This window comes from Phalangium opilio, unplaced genomic scaffold (genome assembly GCF_054372755.1).
Source record: "Phalangium opilio isolate 3A_F unplaced genomic scaffold, DU_Popi_V2 ptg001170l_1, whole genome shotgun sequence".
NCBI lineage: Eukaryota > Metazoa > Arthropoda > Arachnida > Opiliones > Phalangiidae > Phalangium > Phalangium opilio.
This window is the reverse complement of record NW_028324255.1, coordinates 1,979,887-1,999,509: the sequence shown is the minus strand read 5'-3', so window position 1 is coordinate 1,999,509 and position 19,623 is coordinate 1,979,887. Positions and strand designations below refer to the sequence as shown.

At 38.3% G+C, this 19,623-nt stretch overlaps 3 protein-coding genes across 3 annotated transcripts; all 3 read right to left on the bottom strand.

Annotated features, from left to right (window-relative positions):
• Nucleotides 1-364: 364 nt before the first annotated feature.
• On the bottom strand, nucleotides 365-1,250 carry LOC149584061 (uncharacterized). The gene is made up of 2 exons (XM_089863317.1): nucleotides 1,163-1,250; nucleotides 365-987 (listed from the first exon to the last, which is right to left on the bottom strand). The coding sequence occupies exons 1-2, from the start codon at nucleotides 1,248-1,250 to the stop codon at nucleotides 365-367; spliced, it is 711 nt and encodes a 236-aa protein (XP_089719443.1).
• Nucleotides 1,251-1,314: 64 nt separating this feature from the next.
• Nucleotides 1,315-3,722, bottom strand: LOC149584060 (uncharacterized). The gene is made up of 5 exons (XM_089863316.1): nucleotides 3,689-3,722; nucleotides 3,336-3,467; nucleotides 3,193-3,267; nucleotides 2,986-3,130; nucleotides 1,315-2,926 (listed from the first exon to the last, which is right to left on the bottom strand). Exons 1-5 carry the CDS (start codon nucleotides 3,720-3,722, stop codon nucleotides 1,315-1,317), a joined length of 1,998 nt encoding a protein of 665 aa, XP_089719442.1.
• Nucleotides 3,723-4,542: 820 nt separating this feature from the next.
• On the bottom strand, nucleotides 4,543-8,166 carry LOC149584059 (uncharacterized). The gene is made up of 5 exons (XM_089863315.1): nucleotides 8,163-8,166; nucleotides 6,915-8,091; nucleotides 6,516-6,831; nucleotides 6,273-6,333; nucleotides 4,543-6,224 (listed from the first exon to the last, which is right to left on the bottom strand). Exons 1-5 carry the CDS (start codon nucleotides 8,164-8,166, stop codon nucleotides 4,543-4,545), a joined length of 3,240 nt encoding a protein of 1,079 aa, XP_089719441.1.
• Nucleotides 8,167-19,623: the final 11,457 nt, after the last annotated feature.

Genomic DNA, 19,623 nt, shown 5'->3' with positions numbered 1-19,623 from the left:
TTCTGAGTATCTTCTTTTAGCCCAGTAATGATACTTTGAACACTCTCTTTTTCGTTTTGCAAAGAAACGCAGGATTTGAGTTCCTTTATCAGCAAAAAAGTTGGACAAAAGTGGTTGCATTTCTTGGCTTAAGAGCATTTTTAAAGGTTTTGCCAGTTAGAGTTAAGTTCCTCCACAGCAGTGGCGTCGCCAGGGTCTCGAATTTGGGAGGGCTTAAGCCCTCCCTAAAGTAATGTGTTTCCAATTTTTCAAAACACATCATTTTTATAAGGACACCCTCTTGTATATAAAGCGAATATTAGAGTAATAAAATAAGGAAACGTAATTAAGGACTGAACGCATTTTTATCACAAACAATTTCGTATCACACAAATTTTGCAAGATCATTAGCTGAAGCGCCTTTTGCTGGGATGTCCGCTGGGTTGCTCGCGCCTGGACAATGATACCAGTTTCGGGCGTTGGAGAGCTCTTGTATTTCGTTTGTACGGTTTTGAACGAATGGCTTCCATGACTTTTCAGTTCCTCGTACCCAATACAGGGCTACCGTGGAGTCCGTCCAAAGGAAGATTTTAATATTTTTAGTTTCGTCTTGAAATTCGTCTTTTACTTTGTTAATTAGTCTTGCGCGGAGCAAGCAGCCCATTAATTCCAATTTTGGAATGCTTAAAACTTTGAGGGGGGCTACTCGCGTCTTTGATGTGACCAGAGATACTCCTACGTTGTTTTGGCTGGTTACATATCTTATGTAAATTACTGTGGCATAGGCTTTGGCAGATGCATCGCAAAAACAGTGTAACTGGAGGCTTTTAATGGTTTCGCCTTCCTCCATGAAGTAACACCTCTGTAGGCTTATATTTCGAATTTGCGTCATTTCGTTGCACCAAATCTGAAATTCTTTTCCTATTTTTTCAGGAAGGGGTTCGTCCCAAGTTTTCTTTAGGGTCCAGAGTTCTTGAAATAAGAATTTGGCGCGTATGACGTACGGTCCTAAAATGCCAATAGGGTCGAATATACGAGCAACCGCGCTCAAGATTTACATCTTGTAGTATTTTAATTAATTGGCTTAGATCAAACGAAAAGTGGTTATGGTTTGGATTCCATTTGAGACCCAGTATGCCTTGACAGCTGGACTCGGCTTCTCCGTGAAACTTTATAGCTTCACTGGGTTCGTTAATTTTATAGACCCATAGTGCGCGAAGTTCAGCAGAATTCGTTTGCCATTTTCTTAAGGTCATGCTGGCTTCACTCATTATTTCTGCGGACCTTTTTGACAGGTGGAACGCTTTTTCGACACTGTTGGCGCCTGTAGTGAAGTCATCCACATAGATATCTTCCTTGAGCTGCTTCCAGTTCTTTTTCTACGTATTTTTCCACGTGTATCTTTATTGTCGCCGTCAAGAGGAACGGGCTACAGGTTACTCCAAATGGAAATCGGTTCATACGTAGGGTGACGAATTTATTTTCGTCTATTTTCCCATTTGTTTCGTAGATCCAGAGAAACCTGACTGAATCTCGCTCTTCGGGGGCCACCTCTACTTGGAGAAACGCCTTTTCTACATCGGAGGTTACGGCTATTTTATGTTTGCGAAATCGAAGCAGCAGAAGCATCAGGTCCGGTTTTAAATTTGAACCACGGTCTAAACTATCATTCAACGAGGAGGCGCCTCGTGCGTGGGAAGATCCGTCCATTACGACTCTTAACTTAGTTGTCGTACTGGATTTCCTAACTACTGGTTGATGAGGGTGGTAATATGTACCTAGGATAGCGACCTCTTGTTGCGGTGCGATTTCCACTATACCCTTGCTAAGTTGGTTCTCTATTACTTCCTTGTAGCCTTGGTACAAGATGGGATCCACTTTAAATCTTTTGATTAGGCTCTTCATGCGTTTAATAGCTACGGCCTTGTTGTCGGGAAGGGTGTGTTTTTCCTCTTTCCATGGAAATTTTACTTCGTATCGGTTTTCGCGATACGCTATATCTTCCCGAAATCTTTCTACGACCTTCTCGTCGAGAGGGTGTTCGATGCCAATGGCTTCCAAGTCCCAGAAGGACTGGAGAATTTTTGCGGTCTCGGCTTCTTGTACGCCTATTTTCATCACTCTGACGCTTATAATATTGGTAGTGACTCCGCAGTTGTCTTGACTTTGAAGGGTCCTTCCGAAAATTGTTTCGGTGAATACCAGTTGTCGGCTAATTCTATTAATGCCGCTGGCTTCTTTAATGAAGTCGAAATACACGTCGCCTCCTATGATTACTCCTACATCGCCGCTTCCTGCGCGGTTTTCGTCGGGTTGGTCTGCCAGCTGAAGCCTATTTTCTCGGGCGTAATGTTCAATACTGGAACTTTTTACTAATGTGCTGACATTGCAAAGATAGGGAACCTCTATAGCGGTTATTTCCCTTCTTTCCTGGCTGTCCAACCTGCTTTCGAGGACTATTTTTACCAGGTTTCTTCTTTCTTGGCGGGGGTTTTCAATTCCAAATTCCGCGATTTCGATAGGAATTTGGCCTACGATGGGGAGGTTTAACCTTCTAGCTACGTCAGTTTTTACGAAGCTGGCTTGGGCGGCGTGGTCCAGCAAGCACTTTACTGGCATTGCATTCTCCAGTTGATTTGGGTTCCTAGCTACGATTTTCGCAGTTTGGAGACGTACTGATTTGTATGAAGTTACGGGCGTAGCCGCTGTTGTTATGGTTTCGGTTACTTCCTCTCTTTGACTGGAGGAAGCCGAATCTTGACGCGTTTTATTGGCTTGATTATTTTCGCAAACCACGGCGTTATGGCCTTTATTGCAAATTCTACACTTTCTAGTTTTTGCGCGGCATTCGGATACGTCGTGATTTTTTCGTAAACAAATGTAACACCGCCCCGATTCATAAACAACTCGTCGTTTGTGTTCTATTGACCAATTTTGACAGTCAACGCTATGGTGATTAGTGTTGTCGCAAAAAATACAGAAGGGACTTCTAGCTTCTCTTCTTACCATAGTTGCAGCGCGCTTGCCGTTGAATGATTTGGTTTATTTTTCTTTTCAAATCTCGCAGCCTTCACCTGATCAGGCATGGAGTTTGGGTTTTCACGAACGTTTTGAGCAGTAAGCACCGAACAAGTTTCCCTCTCTTCTACTTCTAGTTGTAGAAAGTTCATAAGGGCGGTTAGATCCCATTCGGCGTCTTTGTTGTGGTTTTACTATACGATAACCTAATGTCGGGAGGTACTACTAACACGGGACAAATGAAAGTGCCGCTGTCGGCGGCTTTCACCCCTAATGCAATCAAGCACCTTACATTAAATTTTATGGTATCAAAAAGGTTACGCTTGCCATTATATTACTAGAATCATTAACAGGCTTAACTGTCATTAACATTTTACTGTGACTGTGAACGACAAGGTCGGGTCGACCGAAGCGCTGAGTTAAAAGTCTACCAGCTTCATCATAGTTCGCGTCGGACGCTTTCATTCCGCCTATTGTTTGTCTCGCGTCACCGATTAAGTAAGAATTTAAGTAATTAAAGTTCGTTACCTTTGATTCTACTTTATTGGCTAAGGCGACGTCCCCGAATTCTGTGGTAATTTACTGGAAATCTAGCCAGCCTTGACTGAAGGGTTTCCAGTTGGCATTGGTTTAAGGCATTGATTCAAACTGACTCCAAAATCCTATCCATTCCGTAATTTCGCTGGAGTACTTCGGGATAATGAGGGTTGGAAGACGTTCCTCATAGTATTATAGGGCCCCACTTGGCACCACGGTAGAGGTATAAATTAGGAGCGTGGGAACTAAAATTAGCATATTTCAATGGTTTGAACTGTTCGCCGCCGCCGCGGTGAATCTTCTCGAGTTCCCCGCGCGCGAGTTCCTTCCCCCCTGAGACTCCGGGGTTCCCCGCGCGCGCCGCGAGTTCCTTCCCCCCTGAGACTCCGGGGTTCCCCGCGCGCGCCGCGAGTTCCTTCCCCCCTGAGACTCCGGGGTTCCCCGCGCGCGCCGCGAGTTCCTTCCCCCCTGAGACTCCGGGGTTCCCCGCGCGCGCCGCGAGTTCCTTCCCCCATTTTAACTCCGCGCGCGGCGCTAGTTTCGTACTATTCAATTCCAGGAAAAATTCTATTGTTAAATTCTTACCATCTAAGTAGGTGATTAATGCTTTTGGCATATATTCTATAGACCCATACTTATAGAGAGTATCATAAACTTATGGTGATAACTTACAGCGTATGAATACAGTTGTATTGTTATAGTGAAATCAATTCTAAATAAAAGGAATAGGGTACATAATATTTTGAAAAAACCACACAACGAATTTAAAATTAACTACGATAGTTTATTTCATTCTATTTACAAGAGCTAAAATTTACAACGCGTCAGTTATGAAACTCAAATTAAAACAACAGCCGTTCTTATCTTTTCAGTCTAAGATTACAACTCGGTTATCAAATTTACATAGATAGTTTTTTTACAGTATGACCTATTTTTTGCCTACAGATAATAATTTTGAACGTCCATTTTTTACACTCCCCGCCGATGGCGAAATCCTGAGTCCATCTTCTAAATTTCGAGCGGACAGATCAAATTGACTGGTCTTTTAAGTATGACTTTAGATGGCAGGCGAATGGAGCATGAACGGATTTTTCCATCTCGACCTCTGAAGACTTCCTCTACTCGAACTAACTTCCATATGTGACGAGGCACATTGTCGTCTCGGAGTAACGCCAGCTCACCTGGTTGAATATAGTGTGATGAAGTTCTTCTGGATATCTCATGAGCAGATCTCAGTTCGAGAATATATTCATTACGCCATCTGGTCCAGAACTGTGTAATTACTTTTTCTTGAAACTTCCATCTACGCCTTAGTTCATCTTTCGTACCGGAAAAATTGATATTTTCTTGAGTGGCTGGTGGTAATGACAATACCCGTCGTCCAATGAGGAAGTGCGCCGGGGTTAAAGGTTCCTCATTAGATTCATCGTTAACATATGTTATTGGGCGGGAATTCAATACTGCTTCCACTTCCGCCAATACAGTGGTAATTTCTTCAAAGTCGAGGAAGGCCTGACCAAGTATTCTTTTAAGGCAGGACTTGATAGAGCGGACTAATCGTTCATAAAACCCGTCCCACCAGGGGGCTCGCTCTACGATATACTTCCACACGACTCCCTGATGACCAAAGAATTCCTTCACTTCGTCAACAGAAATTCTCTTCCAAAGTAATTTCAATTCCCGATCCGCTCTTTGAAAGGATTTTGCGTTGTCACTATAAACAACCTTGACTAGGCCACGTCTGGAGATAAATCGTCGAAATGATTGAAGAAATGACTTGGCCGACATATCCGAAACCAACTCCAAGTGAAGTGCCCGTGTTACACCACAAGTGAAGAGGGCTATATAGGATTTTCTTCTTTCATTCTGATCTTTAGTATAGATTGGTCCCGCGAAGTCGAGACCCGTCACTTCGAAGGGTTTCGCCTGATTAACTCTGTCCGATGGCAGTGGAGCTGTGTCCTCGATGACAGGTTTTACTCGTAATCTTTTACAAATAAGACACTTATTGATACGATTCTTGATTTGTTGTCTACTCTTTAAAATCCAGAATCTCTCTCTGACTTGAGTTAAGGTTGACGTTATTCCTGAATGCATAACTTTCTCATGGGCCAAGTCAATTTGTAGTTCGGAGAATCGATGTCCTGCCGGCAAGATAATGGGATGTTTCTCATGAAATGACAGTTCAGAGTGCTGATATCGACCACCAATTCGAATTATTCCTTCTTCGTCCAGGAATGGATTGTACTTGATTAACGTCGAGTTTTTTGACAAGGGTTCCTTGAGCTTCAAAGATCTTATGACTTCTGGAAAGATTTCACGTTGAGTCTGTTGGATCCAATAATTTTCGGCTCGCTTAAGTTCTTCCGTGGTCAAAACGTCCAAACTTCTATGTTCCTTGAGCTTTCTGAGGTTCTTGAGATATCGAAAAATCCATGCTGTCACTCTTATTATTTTTCTCAAAGAACTTGAATCGTTGAGATTTAGAATAGGTTCAATATTCTCGACGTTGCAAACATGTTGAGAAATGGTTAAGTGGTTCGCTCGCAGTTCCTGGATGACTTCTTTCTCGTCTACTGGTAGTTGGTTCTTAGGCCAGTGATCTTCAGTCAAACTAAGCCAACGGGGTCCGCTCCACCAGAGTTGATTCTTCCTAAATTCTTCGGCATTCTGTCCTCGGCTTAGACAATCTGCAGGATTTTCGCTCCCAGGGCAATGATTTCAAGAGTGCTTTTCACTAAACCTTAGTATTTCGTTGACTCTGTTGGAGACAAACTGCTTCCAACGACTTGATTCTCCCTTGATCCAGTGAATTGTTATTGCAGAATCACTTCAAAAATATAGATCCGGTTCTTTGTCCTTGAAATTAATCTTCAACGGTTCATTAGTGTCGATCCAATTAGAGCGCCCATCAGTTCCAATCTCGGTATAGTGAGAGCTTTGAGGGGTGCAACTCTTGACTTGGAGCCCACAAGACTGACATAAGAGTGCCCATCATTGGAAGTGCATCGAAGGTAAAGACAGGCACCGTAAGCTCGCTGACTAGCGTCGGTGAAACAGTGAAGTTGTAAAGAGGCTTCACGATAGTTTGTTTCGGGTGGTAAGTAATGTCTTGGAATCTTCAATTCGTTTAACTTGGGCAATTCTCTACACCAGGACTTCCATGATTGTGTTAGATCCTCTGGCAGTGGTTCATCCCATGAACATTCTTTCTCCCATATTGCTTGAAACAGTATCTTGACGGTAATTGTGAATGGCGTTATGAGACCAAGCGGGTCAAATACTCTTGCTGCAGCACTAAAAACGCATCGTTTAGTATTCCGAAGTAGTTTATAATTCCTTCCACGTTGAATATGAATATGTCCTGGGATTTATCCCACGATAGCCCCAACACCTTCAGAGTGCAAGGCGACGAAAAGGTAACCTTTTCCGTGGTGATTTCTTGCCAGCCTTGTCCTTTCCAGTTTTCCTCAAGTTTTCCAGAGTTGGTATGCCATTTCCGTAAAGACATACTAGCGTCCTTAAAGATAGTCTTCGCTTCTTTGGAATGTCTAATAGCGTCATCGTCATTATGTGCGCCTGAGATAAAGTCGTCCACATACAAGTCTTCATTTATTTTTTGGCAGGTATCTTCGTATTGCCCCTTGTACTTGCGCAAATGAAATCTGCTAACTCCAGCCAAGAGAAATGGACTTGAAGTCGTACCGAAGGGGATTCTTGTAAATCGGTAGGTTTCTATCTGGATGCCCTTCTCCGATGCAAGCGGATTACGTGACCACAAAAACCGGACCGAATCTTGGTCTTCCTTTTTAAGCGAAACTTGAAGAAACGCTTGTTCGACGTCAGCTATGAAGGCTACCTTGTAAATTCGGAATCTTGTCAGGACGTCCAATAAATCTGGGTTCACATTTGGTCCAGATAAAAGGCAATCATTCAAGGATGGGCTTCCAGGCTCATGTGAGGAGCCATCGAACACGATTCGAACCTTTGTCATTGAACGCTCTTCTTTGATCACTGGTTGATGAGGTAAATAGAATAGCCTTGTGTTATTTAATGGAGGAGTTTCAGGGCGGACTAGTTCAATCATTCCCTTCTGAAAATAGTCGTCAATGATGGTTTGGTACTTCAACAAGAGTAACGGATCCCTTTTAAATCTTCTGGTTAGGCTGAGGAGTCTCCTTTTCGCGCCGACATAATTACTTGAGAGCTCTTCATGGTGATCCTTCCACAATAAAGGAGCCTCGTATCTTCCATTGACGAATCTGATCCCCTTTTCCAGTTTACCCACTGTTTCTTCGTCAAGGATTGTTGGCTGAACTCCAGTCTCTGTGATTCCAATGGATTCTAACTCCCAGTGTGCTCGTAGAATTTTTGAGATGTCATCTTCGTTTGCTATGATCTTCGAAACTAGTACTGTTGATGATTGAGAGACAACTTGCATACCTAGGACCGACGAAGGACCGTGGACCAGCCACCCTAATTCGCTTTCGATTGCAACCAAATTTTCGTTAAGTCGTTCGATGTTGCCGCTCATTATTTTCCAGTAATAATCGGCTCCTATTAGGATTATTAATTCATCACCACAGGTTCAGTTTTTTACGCAAGTTAATACACCAACGAATGCCTACCCATATTTGGCATTTTTTGAAACACATTTAAACTATGGTACAAGTGCCAAAAAGTCCTATCTTTCTTCAAAATTGTATTACAAAGATGACCCTGTGGACGCTAGTAAAATGCTTTTACCCGCGTCAAACAACGACAAGAATGGAATGCTGAAACGAAGAGATCGGGCTGCCCTATCGAAACGCATTGATATGTTGGGTGATTTACATTTGGATGTATGTCGAATGAGTCGATTTCTCATTAATAATATTGATTTACGGTTTCGCTTCATAAAGTCAGTTAATGAATTTGCAATTATGTCTACAGCAGCACTTAATCCTAAATTTAAAAAAATTATAAAAAAGATTAAAATAAATAATGAGATTATGTTAGCTCAGGCGATGGTACACGAAAAGCACAATGTAATTTATCTAATTAACAGAACAGTGTTAAAATACTTTTCCATCAGTAGCGGTTCCACTGACATTATACGAGAAAATGTCTTTATGAAAAGACAACCATCACGCGTAGTTATCGGCTTAGTTAGAACAACAGCCTTTAATGGAGCCCTAGATTTGAATAGCTTTGAATTCAATCATTTTAATTTAAGCTACTTGGCACTAACAATTGGAAATCAAACATATCCCAATCCTCCGTTTACACCCCACTATGCCGTTAACGAGTATTCCAGAGGGTACCTCTCAAACTATACGGCCTTGGATTTGTTCAAAAGTAATAAAGGAAACTGTATTACCTTCGAAGAATTTAAAGAGGTTAACGCTCTGTACGCGTTCGATCTTACACCGGAAGAACAAGCGGGCGCTGAACATTTGTCAAGAAACAAACAGGGAAGCCTAAGAATATCTATGAAGTTCAAATCTCCGCTAGTCCATAACGTAACTGTAATAGTGAACGCCGAGTTCGAATCTGAAATTATTATTTCTAAAGATCGTACCGTGATTTATAACCCATTGGGATAATGAATACGGTGGAAATAATCGAAATTTTAACGTGTGAACCTGTAACAAGACCTTTTTTCCTCGGTGTATTTGCTTTCGATCAAAAACCATTACCGCCAAAGCAAGCTAAATATTGCTTTTGTCTAAATACGGAACCTTCATGAGTCCAGGACTTCATTGGTTAACTATATATGTAAATAATAATGTAGGGAACTTTTTTGATTCTTATGGAAATGATCCCTCTTATTATAATCTTAGCGATCTTTATGTCTACGCTAAAGAATGGTTTATAAACCCTGTACCTGTTCAATATCCATTATCTTTAACATGTGGTTTTCATTGTATTTTTATCTAGTTAATGCCTGTTACGGTTATAATCTAAACGTTATTATTCAAGATTTATATAAACCAAATGATTTAATGTATAATGAAGCTTTGGTTCTATTGTTTTTATGTAATCATTTGTTGAAACATCAAAATAAATATTGCAATCAATAAAAAACGTTTATTTAAATTTTTCTTTCCATAGTGTAGTGGGTACAACAGTTTTTTATCTTTTCTGGTTTTACGTTTAGAATGAAGAGGCGAATATAGTTCTTGAAATTTTTTATATTCATCTAATGATTGAGCCACGCTGTTTTTACGTAGAGTTTTTTTTCTTTTGGGTGTTGGAGACTTAGCCGCTACAGCCGTAGCCGTAAATGGCTGCCATGTCAAGGTGGACCCGCTAGGTGGTGCTTGAAAAATGGTAGAACCCTGGGCAGAAGCGGTAGGCATAATGGGGGTAGTTGCGTGTATTCCTGTTAGGCTCGGAGTAATGGGTAAAGTAGCGGTAGAAGTAGAAACCACCGGGGTAGAAGGTAGCGCTGGATAAGTTGTAGGAGGTGTCGATACAGTTTTTACAGTAATGGGTTGTACTAGTTTCTTCATATTTAAATATTTTTGCATGGTTTCCAAGTATTCTCTAAGTTTAGTTTCTGTAGACCCGGACTTTCGAAGACTGTTATGCATTTCTTGATCTAGCTCAGATAATTCTTTATCCACCGGATCGAAAATGGTATTGGCAGGCACCAAATCCATTTTCTTCATGTTAAACTTTTTATAGCTGAGATAGCACTAGGGATAATACTAGCCAGTAACATTGGCCAAAAGGCTCCGCCTGATTGATTAATCATCAACTGACGCTTCTTACTTAATGGCAAAGACTTTTGAGCCATTAGCCTTATAACTCTCCTGTGACGTTTTAAATGATTTTATAGTTTGGAGGTCAAAGGTATCCCTCCGTGTGTAATGTTAAAACAAATATTACAAAGCGTCTTTAATTGATCTTTGGTACTGTTTTTTAGAATGTGTTTTCTTTGAATTATATTGCTTCGTTTAAGCAAAGTTAGGTAGGGGTATTTCTTACGAAGTGAGACCGGCAGCATCATTGTATTAAATAGATTAAAAATGCGCCGTCACTCTTTCTTATTCGTCCATAAATACGTACATATTTCCGTCTGGAGGGAGGACATTTGTTCTAACGCGTAGACATTCATCCGTGGCTTGATGACAGTCAATCAAAATGTACGAGTGCGGCTTTTCAGTAGCAATGGCGTAGGCCTTCACTAGAAACTGACTTTTTCTAGGAAATACTTGCCTACTTAAAAATTGTATTGGCGATGAATCTCTGGGACATTTGAATATTAAAATATAAACGCAATTTAGGCTAATCAATCTGAACTCTTTTTTTGTACTAAATAAGCTCTGTGTAATTAAAATTCTGCTGGTATTATAGTGGTGACTCCCCTTAATAAACATATCAGCTATTTCTTTACTGTTACCACATTCTTAAGCTAAATCATCCAACACCTGGAGGTTAATTTGATTTCTATTTCAAAATTCATCGTTATTCGGAGGTAACCCTTCCATAAATTCTATTTCAGGGATTTCCCTTTTCAAATCATCAAATTTATTTTGGTAAATTGAACAGCAATAAACTATCCGATCTGGTTTTGGACCAATAATGCATGTTCTATATCTTAATAAATTAAAAACCCACGATGATTTACCACACATGCTAGAGCCTGCGCATAACATCTGGAAGGGCGCTACAAATTTTATTCGACACGCCATGGTTAATAAATGTAATTAAAATGACACAAAAAATTCAACATTTGAATATTTTATTGCTTAGTTCGAATTGCATATATTTTGAGTAACATTTTTCCACCTTTCTAATACGATCTTTAAACCTTAGCGCATTGTAAAGGGCGTAATTACGTCTATCTTCGATAGGTATTTCAAACACAGTTACATTTGGTGAAAAATGTACATTCTTTTTAGATCTACTCATCCTGAGTTATCTCTGTTAAGTAACCATATGCAAATGTATTAAAACCCTTAACTACGCTCTTCTTAAATGTATATCCAAATGTCTTTTCCATTTTTTATTTATTATTGTTGCCGTATATTTATCTCAACGTACATTAAAAGGAACGGCTACTTTAATTCTTTTTGACTGATTATGAATACTTTCAAATATGGAGTCAAATTTTACCATATTTTCATTTGTTCGATTTTGAAGACTTATGCCCTTTACTTTCACGATAGTTTTGTTGTCTGTAGTTTTCAGGGCGTAACTTTTTGGAGCATTGCAAACAAATTCTAAAATTGATTCCTCTCCCAGTTCGTTTACCCATCACCCCAAGTTAATACCGGTGGGGGTATGTAGTCCCCCTCTTTTGCAACAAAGATTACGCTATCAGTATCCATATAAAGTACACGCTCATTCAACTTTGCAAGTGTTTCATAAAGAGTTAATCTACCATAACATGAAACAAAGCTGGCAACATATGGGTTCCCCTTATAATATGTGGGTTGAAACTCGTCCTTAAAACTATACGTTAACAAACATAGCTCTTCGTTTAGGGGCCTTAAATCTATAAGTTGTTTTGTGTCGTCTACTAAAATGCCAATTAGATCTTTATAATCGTCTATTATGATAGACTTTGGTTTGTTAGTATTTAATCCAAATTTTCCCCATAGTGAGTTCAAACAAATTTTTGAGATTGCTCTCATAGCAGGGTTTTTAGTTACCTCATCCATTTCGATTTTGATTCCTTCAGTCTCATAAATTGAATCTAAATATTCCCTTTTTTCTTCGAAGGTTTTAACTGAGGAGGGGAACCCCGAGTTGGCCTGCTTAATCTTTAAAAATTTATTTACGTAACCACCGAAAAGTCCGTCGCTTACACCTTTTTCATATTTGAAAGTTTCTTTATAATGATGCATTTCTGATATTTTTAAAAGTTTGTAACCCATTTCCATAGCTTTATAAATTTCTGGGGTACACCACACGCCCGAATTTGACCTTTCACCATCGCTATGACTACAAAGTTCAGTATTTTCTTCGATTACACAAGATTTACATAAAGGAAAATACAATCGCCCATTATGTCTCTAGGGTAATACAGGAATGTACAGACCATATGGGGGAAACAATGTCGCCGACATGATTCCAAAATAAGCGTCTTTCCGATAATCAAAATTGAATTGAATCACCTCAGGGAAATGCTTCGGGTGAATACCATATTTATTTTGACTAGGGTATAAAGACATAATGTCAAAATAAAAAATACGTTCATTTTTACTTGGATCTGCTTTAAAGTATAACTTTAGGGGTTCGCATCGTCCTCCATAAAGCGCTGATCTTGATAAGATAGGGTCACATACTTCGACTGAATTACAAAATTCCCTAAAATCTGAATTTTCAGCCATCAGTTTATCGTAATCACATTCCCACATAGTAATGATCTCAGCCCTAGGATGAAGCTCTTTAATGTATTGTATTCTATCAAGTCCTTTTTCGTAAATAACTTTATTGGTTTCCTTAACTACGCTATTCCACTCACTTCCTTTGTAACACTTTTTACACGCGTGATATAAACAGCCCATGAATTCTACAATTATTTCCGGGTCTCTACAATAACCATCAACTGCATATGGTCCTATTTTCTTTTCTCCTGATGCTGACATTACAGTTTGAATCTCGACCTTTCTTTCCTTATTTACCCATGCCATCCATTTTATGGCTTTCTTGCTCTGGTTACCTGAACCACGGAATCCAGGGTTTGGAACGACACCAAGGGTATTCTTCTGTAAGTATGTGTGAAGATACACCGAAGTACAAGCTCCAGCTATGGTTATCGCACCGCAATTCATTGGGTCTAAACCCGTTACTGTTTTGAAATGGTTACGAAAACAGTCTACACCCTTCTGAAGGACTTGGACATCAGCCACGCAATATTCTTGTAACTCTAACATGGCATTATAAACGGGTTGTTTTGACTTTTCACTATACCACTTTTCAAGAGCAATGTTATCATCTTTTTTCATAAACTCTGGCTGAAAATAAGATTTATCGGGAATTTTTCCACAATAATCTAAATTGCTTTTGATTAAAAAGATATATGGGAAAAACAGCTTGCAGGTTGAACCCAACTGAAATGTCTCCGAAAAAGCCCTTAATGGTATAGCCAGAAAGGAAAAACTACATATAAATTTTAAATTTTGGTTTTTAACAAACATTGCTAGCAGTTTTGCTCCATCGAATATAATTTCTATTTTTCCATAATTATGGATTAACCATTGTAAAATGAAAAACCCGTCATAGGCTCTCATGTTATGAGCAACAATAGTAACATTTTCAAACCTAGGTTTGGTTACTCTACGTCTTTTGTTGTCTCTAGTAGAAACAATTTTTTCATCTACTTCAATTAGGTATTGCATAAATTTGTCTACGCAATCTAGTCCTCTAAAAATGTTATTATCGTAAACATTTTCCTCTATTTGCATAGCAGAAACTAGAAGTATTGGAGTATGAAGGGAATTATCTACTATACATTCGGTATCGAAATAACATTAAGTTGTTACCTTATGCTTTTTAGTAAGGGGTTGGACATAACAAAGCCTAGGCGGGTGTTCAATTTTGCATTTTGGGCATACTTTACTACATTTGTGATTTTTTTCTATTTCCTCGCAGCAAATTTTGCATCTTTTTACTTTTTCACAAATTTTATTAGTTCTATGTATTTGGAAGCATTCGGGACCTTTAAAATACCTGTTACAATCTGGACATTTCACGACGTCGAAGGATGGGCTCTCGTGGAATGTCTCAGAGTAACATCGGCAACATTTTGTGGGTTCATTATAACATTTATGATTTGAGGCCCTAAATACATTACTAAATGTTACTAAGCATTTGTTACAATAAGATTTACATCCAAACATGGCTGCTAAACTTTAAATAACATGCATATGTGTATCTACAAGCAGAAGGAAAATTTTTTTATCAGCGTAAATTTCATCTTCATAAATTTTCTTAAAATAGTTTTCAGCGCTAAACACTATAATTTGGTATTCAGGTTCTAAGATTTTTTGAAAAGCCGAAATCTGTTCTATACTAACGGGTCCTACCGGTAAGTTAGCTTCATGGTGAAGTTTTAGGGCCTCTTCCCTCTGTAGTGGCCTGTCAGGTGCCTGTATTCTACGGTATCGGTTATAGTCGAAACCAGATCTATCTTGTTTTTGTTGTTTTAAATAGGTTAAGTCCGCAACCATTTTTCCGCACACTATGCTTCGAGCTACGCAAAGATCGTCATCGTTTAAAATTGGTAAAAAAGTCCTTCCGTTTTTCATGTAATGTTCTAGTGATAACATCGATCTATTTCTTACTGATTTTCTACCCGATATTGGAATATCAGTTTTTAGAAAATTGCATCAATTCTAATATCACCGTCTAAAATGAAATTACGATTTGATTGACTAACTTGGCTTATAGCAGCAAAAAGCCTATGAACTGTCAGTTCGTTCAACGCCATAAATCTTTAATTTATGGCATTTTCCAGCCGATCACTTCTAACACAAAACCTGACTCTGTTGTAGTCTCTACCCGCGTTGATAATAGTCTCAATTATTGATTGAAATAAGAGTTTAAATTTTTCAAATAGTTCCGTCACGCATATTTTATCAAGGTTTTTAAAGACAATTTTGTATTCGTAGGATGAACAGTTAAATTTCTAAGATCTGGCTACATTTACTTTAACTAATTCATAAAAGTTTTCTGCTCTAAAAATAGAAAGGTCTAGTGGTTCATCATCAGACATTTTACTGCTTCAATGTAACCTTCTTTAAAATGGACGATATTAGTTCCAAGACTTCCGGTATATCAATGGCCTTCATATCCAGTTGCTTCTCGCGCGGTTGGCCCCTGTATTTCGTTATCAGACAACCCTTTTCTTTTATTTTTTCGATTTGCACCATACCAGGCAAGCAGGAATTTTGCGGTAACTTATTCAGAGATGCTAACTTCAAGACCTTAATTAATTCGTCTACTATTTCAATAGGTATGCATACCCCCGATTTAAAGGGTATTCTGGGTAGAGCGTACTTTCTTATGTCTACGTATAATTTATTATTAAACTTGAATAGTTTAACTCCTATTTGTTCGGATTGACTAAACTGTAGTTGAAGAGTCTCCCAAGGATTGCTGCTTTGAGCCTAGATAACATAAAACTATGGGGTAGTAAGAAAAAGTACCAAAAATATATATTTATATATATATTACTTACCATTTTGAAGAAATTATTAATTTTAGCAGAGAGATTAAGCGAAAGCAATGAGGATATTTTGTAGTTTGCGAGGCGGTGGCTGCTTTATTTATATTATTAATTTTAGCAGAGAGATTAAGCGAAAGCAATGAGGATATTTTGTAGTTTGCGAGGCGGTGGCTGCTTTATTTATATTGTTCAGACTTCTTAAAGGGAGTGTAAAAGGTAATTTATGTAGTTTATCATGCCTACCGCTTTTGCACGTGAAAGCAGGGGAAAATTGGCGCGACATACTTAAACGAATAGAGAAATAAAACTTAACAACCATACCTTTAAATAAAATTAAAATTTCTTGGAACTCAAGCCTTAGTTAATTCGAAGTTCTGGCATAGAAGGATTTTTCTTGGAATTATGACTCAACGCAACAATTAACTTTGAAGTCTAATGAGCCTTATATATGCTTTACTATACTTAAACTACCTTTGCCAAAAAATCTAATATCACCTCCGTCATACATTGTATAGATAGTAGTTATTGGAAAAATAGACCTATAGTTTCACACGGAAAGATCACATGTAACATTAGGTCGATTGGTAGCGTATTGGCTGCTAAATATGGAATTCGAAAGATCCTGGTTCGATTCCAGTTATCGGTAAGTAACCTTTCAATCGACCTAATGTTACTTTTGGCAAATATTGTTATCTAATTAACAGTAGGTATTTAAGGGGAAATTTTTAAAAATTAAGGGCACACACGGCATTCAGTTATTAACTTTTAAACATCTCTTCATATATTTACAATCAATATGGGCTCTCGTTCAGCCATGTCTTTGAGATCCATTGCCGTTAGAGCTTTAGTAGTGACAATGGAATTCGTTTTAGCTAATACGGAGCAATACTTTTATGATATTAAGAAATGAGTTCCACGCCAACTTTGGGGAGTATCTGAACGGGTATTTTGGAAAGCGGCTATTGGTGAGCGAGGGAACCTGGGCGAAGAAGATCTATATCCCGAAGAAATCCCAAATTGGCTTTGGATCACAGAATCAGAAATGGAATTCGATGTGGATAATCGATTGACTTTTGCTCAATTTCAAGCTACGCAAAGGAATAGAGTTACCATCCCTTTCTTTTTATTGGATGGGTACCACCACATAGAATATGACTATTTTTTAAAACCATGGAGAAAAGGTGAATGGAAATGCCATCGTAGAGTTTGCAGAGACTGTTTTGTCGTTTTTAGCGATATGGACGAACCAAATACGAAATATCTAGCGGTAAAAACTCATACAGTAGTGCATCGAGACGACATGATGGTAGAAGTAATTTTGGACGTTCAGAAAAGTTTCTGTAGTAATTGAATATAAAAATTTTTATTTAATATGTATAGGGAGGAATTTTGTTCGCATAATACCGGCTGGCATACTATTAGCAATCGTAGATCTTTTACATTTAGAGACCAAGAAGAGGTAACGCATACTAAAGTGGCTCGTGTATCTTTTTTACATTAAATTTTTTTCACGGAATTGAATAATATGTATTGTAAATTGTAATATAATTAACTTAAATTCTCAGTCAGCTACATGGTTTTCATTTCTAGAGAAAAGGGTTTTACATCTCGCATTCCTAGCAAAAGGGTTTTACAGCTACCATTTCTAGTTAACAGGATGGTATGACTTTTGTTTCATAAGAAAAAGGTTGGATTTTCTGCCGTTTGAGACAACTAAATAGATGAAGCGCTATACGCATTGGTAATTTCACTGAAGAGGAGGAGGAGGAATTCGTTTATTTTTTTCGTTCATTACCCATTTTTGTCATGTATATTGATCTTATTTTAGTGGCTAACACCCTGTCACGTTTATAACTCATAACGAAAGTTCACTTATAGAATATTTTTCTTGAAATTTATTAAAGTGCACATTTCAAAAACTAGGCACCCCAAAACTAATTTAAATATAGCGAAAAATGTTACCTTTCAATGTGAATATATGTATTACTTATTTAAGTTGATGATCACAAATAGAAACGTGGTTTTTACGCGAAAATTACACGCTTGAAACCATTATATCCGCACAAATTATGTTTTGCCCTCATACTTAAAATCATTTTCATCAAAAACTTTAAACCAAGTTGAACACAAAAAGCCATTTTTAAAAATTTTGACCATTTTTCCATTGAAATTTTAGCTAACTTGTAAGACCTCTAAATGACCGTCTTTAACTGATTTCTAAGAATCTCCCGATTCCAAGAAGTGCTTGTAACAGTAAAATCACGTGCTATAAACGTTCTAGTACACAATTTGTAATTGGTTAGTTTTTTAAACCTTCTACCCAGATGGTTAAGTCAGCCAATAAGCTTAGCACTTCTTAATACAAACAAAGGGCTTTCAATTTATATTTTATATAGCTATCTTGTAATATTCCATAAGAACAGGACGTGACTTTGTAAATATCGCTTTCGTTCTATGCCATTAGAAAATGCTTACGCCGTCGACCCTCAAAAAATAATCTAACTTTATCAATAGAAGTTTGTAACAAATAGTCTCAATATAACAATAAGAAAAAACGTTTGTATCATTAGAGTGAAACTTAAGGCAAATATGACGTCATTCGTCGAACAGTTATAATATAGCCGCATTGATTGGTTGAATTAGATATGACGTCATTCGTATTACTTTTTTTTTGGAGATCACCTAAACTTTGAGGAAAAACTATATTATGTAGGAACTCAAAGTCGAAATCGTCATTTATTAACCGCTTTAAAATGAACCAAGTTCACAATATTTCGGAGAAAGTAGAAGTTTGGGTTGGCAATGTCACGACCCCCAAGGTATATTTTAGACGTACTGACACTCGTGTACAAATATCATTAAAGAAACACGTTTGGTCTAATATTTGGGAGTTTTCACACAAAATCGACGCTTTCTTCAAAGGAAATTCGCCGAGGTTTTCCGTCTGGCTACATCTAACTACTACCAATTTAAAGCTAGAATGCTTCGTAAAACGGAAAGGTCATATATTTGAAATACACGAGAGGATGTCGAGAAAAATACAACATTTTGTACGGGGGCATTTCCTTTAACCAATCTAGTTGGGATTATTTGAAGAAAATTAAAGTCCACATAGACTTAGAGCTACATGAAAAAACAAGAGACGTTGAAACTATGAGAGAAGAGATTCTGAAAAACGTAACGGAAATCTTATTGGAGATGACCCAATGCTGCGACAATAGCTCTTGCCAAAACAAAATAGCCCACGATATTATTTGCGAGTCCGAAGAAACCGACTGGAACGAAAGGGTCGAAAAAACCCTAGTGAAAGCTTTAAAAGTAATTAACTACGATAATGTCATTGAAAAGTTTCGCAAAGATTTTGGCACTAATCTACCTATTGATGAACCATTTCTTTACAACTACATTGTAAACGATGTAAATGATTTAAAAACTAAACTGATATATATTTGAAGGCGTTGAATAAAACGTATTATCGCCAGTTCTTGTTGTTGAATAAATAATCCCAATTACTGATTAGTCACACGTAAGATTTGAAAACAGAAAGGTTAAGGTTTGATGTTACCGAGGGAAAACACCTCTTAATTCTTTAAAAGGACAGTCTCAGGATAAAAAACTAAAGGGATAGTCTCAGTATAAAATACGAAAGGGATATACTCAGCAAATAGTAAAAATTTAACAATAGAATTTTTCCTGGAATTGAATAGTACGAAACTAGCGCCGCGCGCAGAGTTAAAATGGGGGAAGGAACTCGCGGCGCGCGCGGGGAACCCCGCGGAGGTCAGTCTCAGGGGGGGAAGGAACTCGCGAAGATTCCCCGCGGCGGCGAACAGTTCATACCATTGAAATATGCTAATTTTAGTTCCCACGCTCCTAATTTATACCTCTACCATGGTACCAAGTGGGGCCCTATACTACTAACGCTC

What these genes read in the sequence shown, in the direction of transcription:
- LOC149584061 (XM_089863317.1), bottom strand. Translation starts at nt 1,250, where the DNA reads ATGAGTGAAGCCAGCATGACCTTAAGAAAATGGCAAACGAATTCTGCT. An exon ending in CTATAAAATTAACGAACCCA is followed by an intron (nt 988 to 1,162) that starts GTGAAGCTATAA and finishes TTGGCATTTTAG; the next exon opens with GACCGTACGTCATACGCGCC.
- LOC149584060 (XM_089863316.1), bottom strand. Translation starts at nt 3,722, where the DNA reads ATGAGGAACGTCTTCCAACCCTCATTATCCCGAA. An exon ending in CGACATTAGGTTATCGTATA is followed by an intron (nt 3,131 to 3,192) that starts GTAAAACCACAA and finishes TTCTACAACTAG; the next exon opens with AAGTAGAAGAGAGGGAAACT. An exon ending in GCAAGCGCGCTGCAACTATG is followed by an intron (nt 2,927 to 2,985) that starts GTAAGAAGAGAA and finishes TAATCACCATAG; the next exon opens with CGTTGACTGTCAAAATTGGT.
- LOC149584059 (XM_089863315.1), bottom strand. An exon ending in CCAATGATGGGCACTCTTAT is followed by an intron (nt 6,334 to 6,515) that starts GTCAGTCTTGTG and finishes CACTGGATCAAG; the next exon opens with GGAGAATCAAGTCGTTGGAA. An exon ending in CAACGAAATACTAAGGTTTA is followed by an intron (nt 6,225 to 6,272) that starts GTGAAAAGCACT and finishes AAAATCCTGCAG; the next exon opens with ATTGTCTAAGCCGAGGACAG.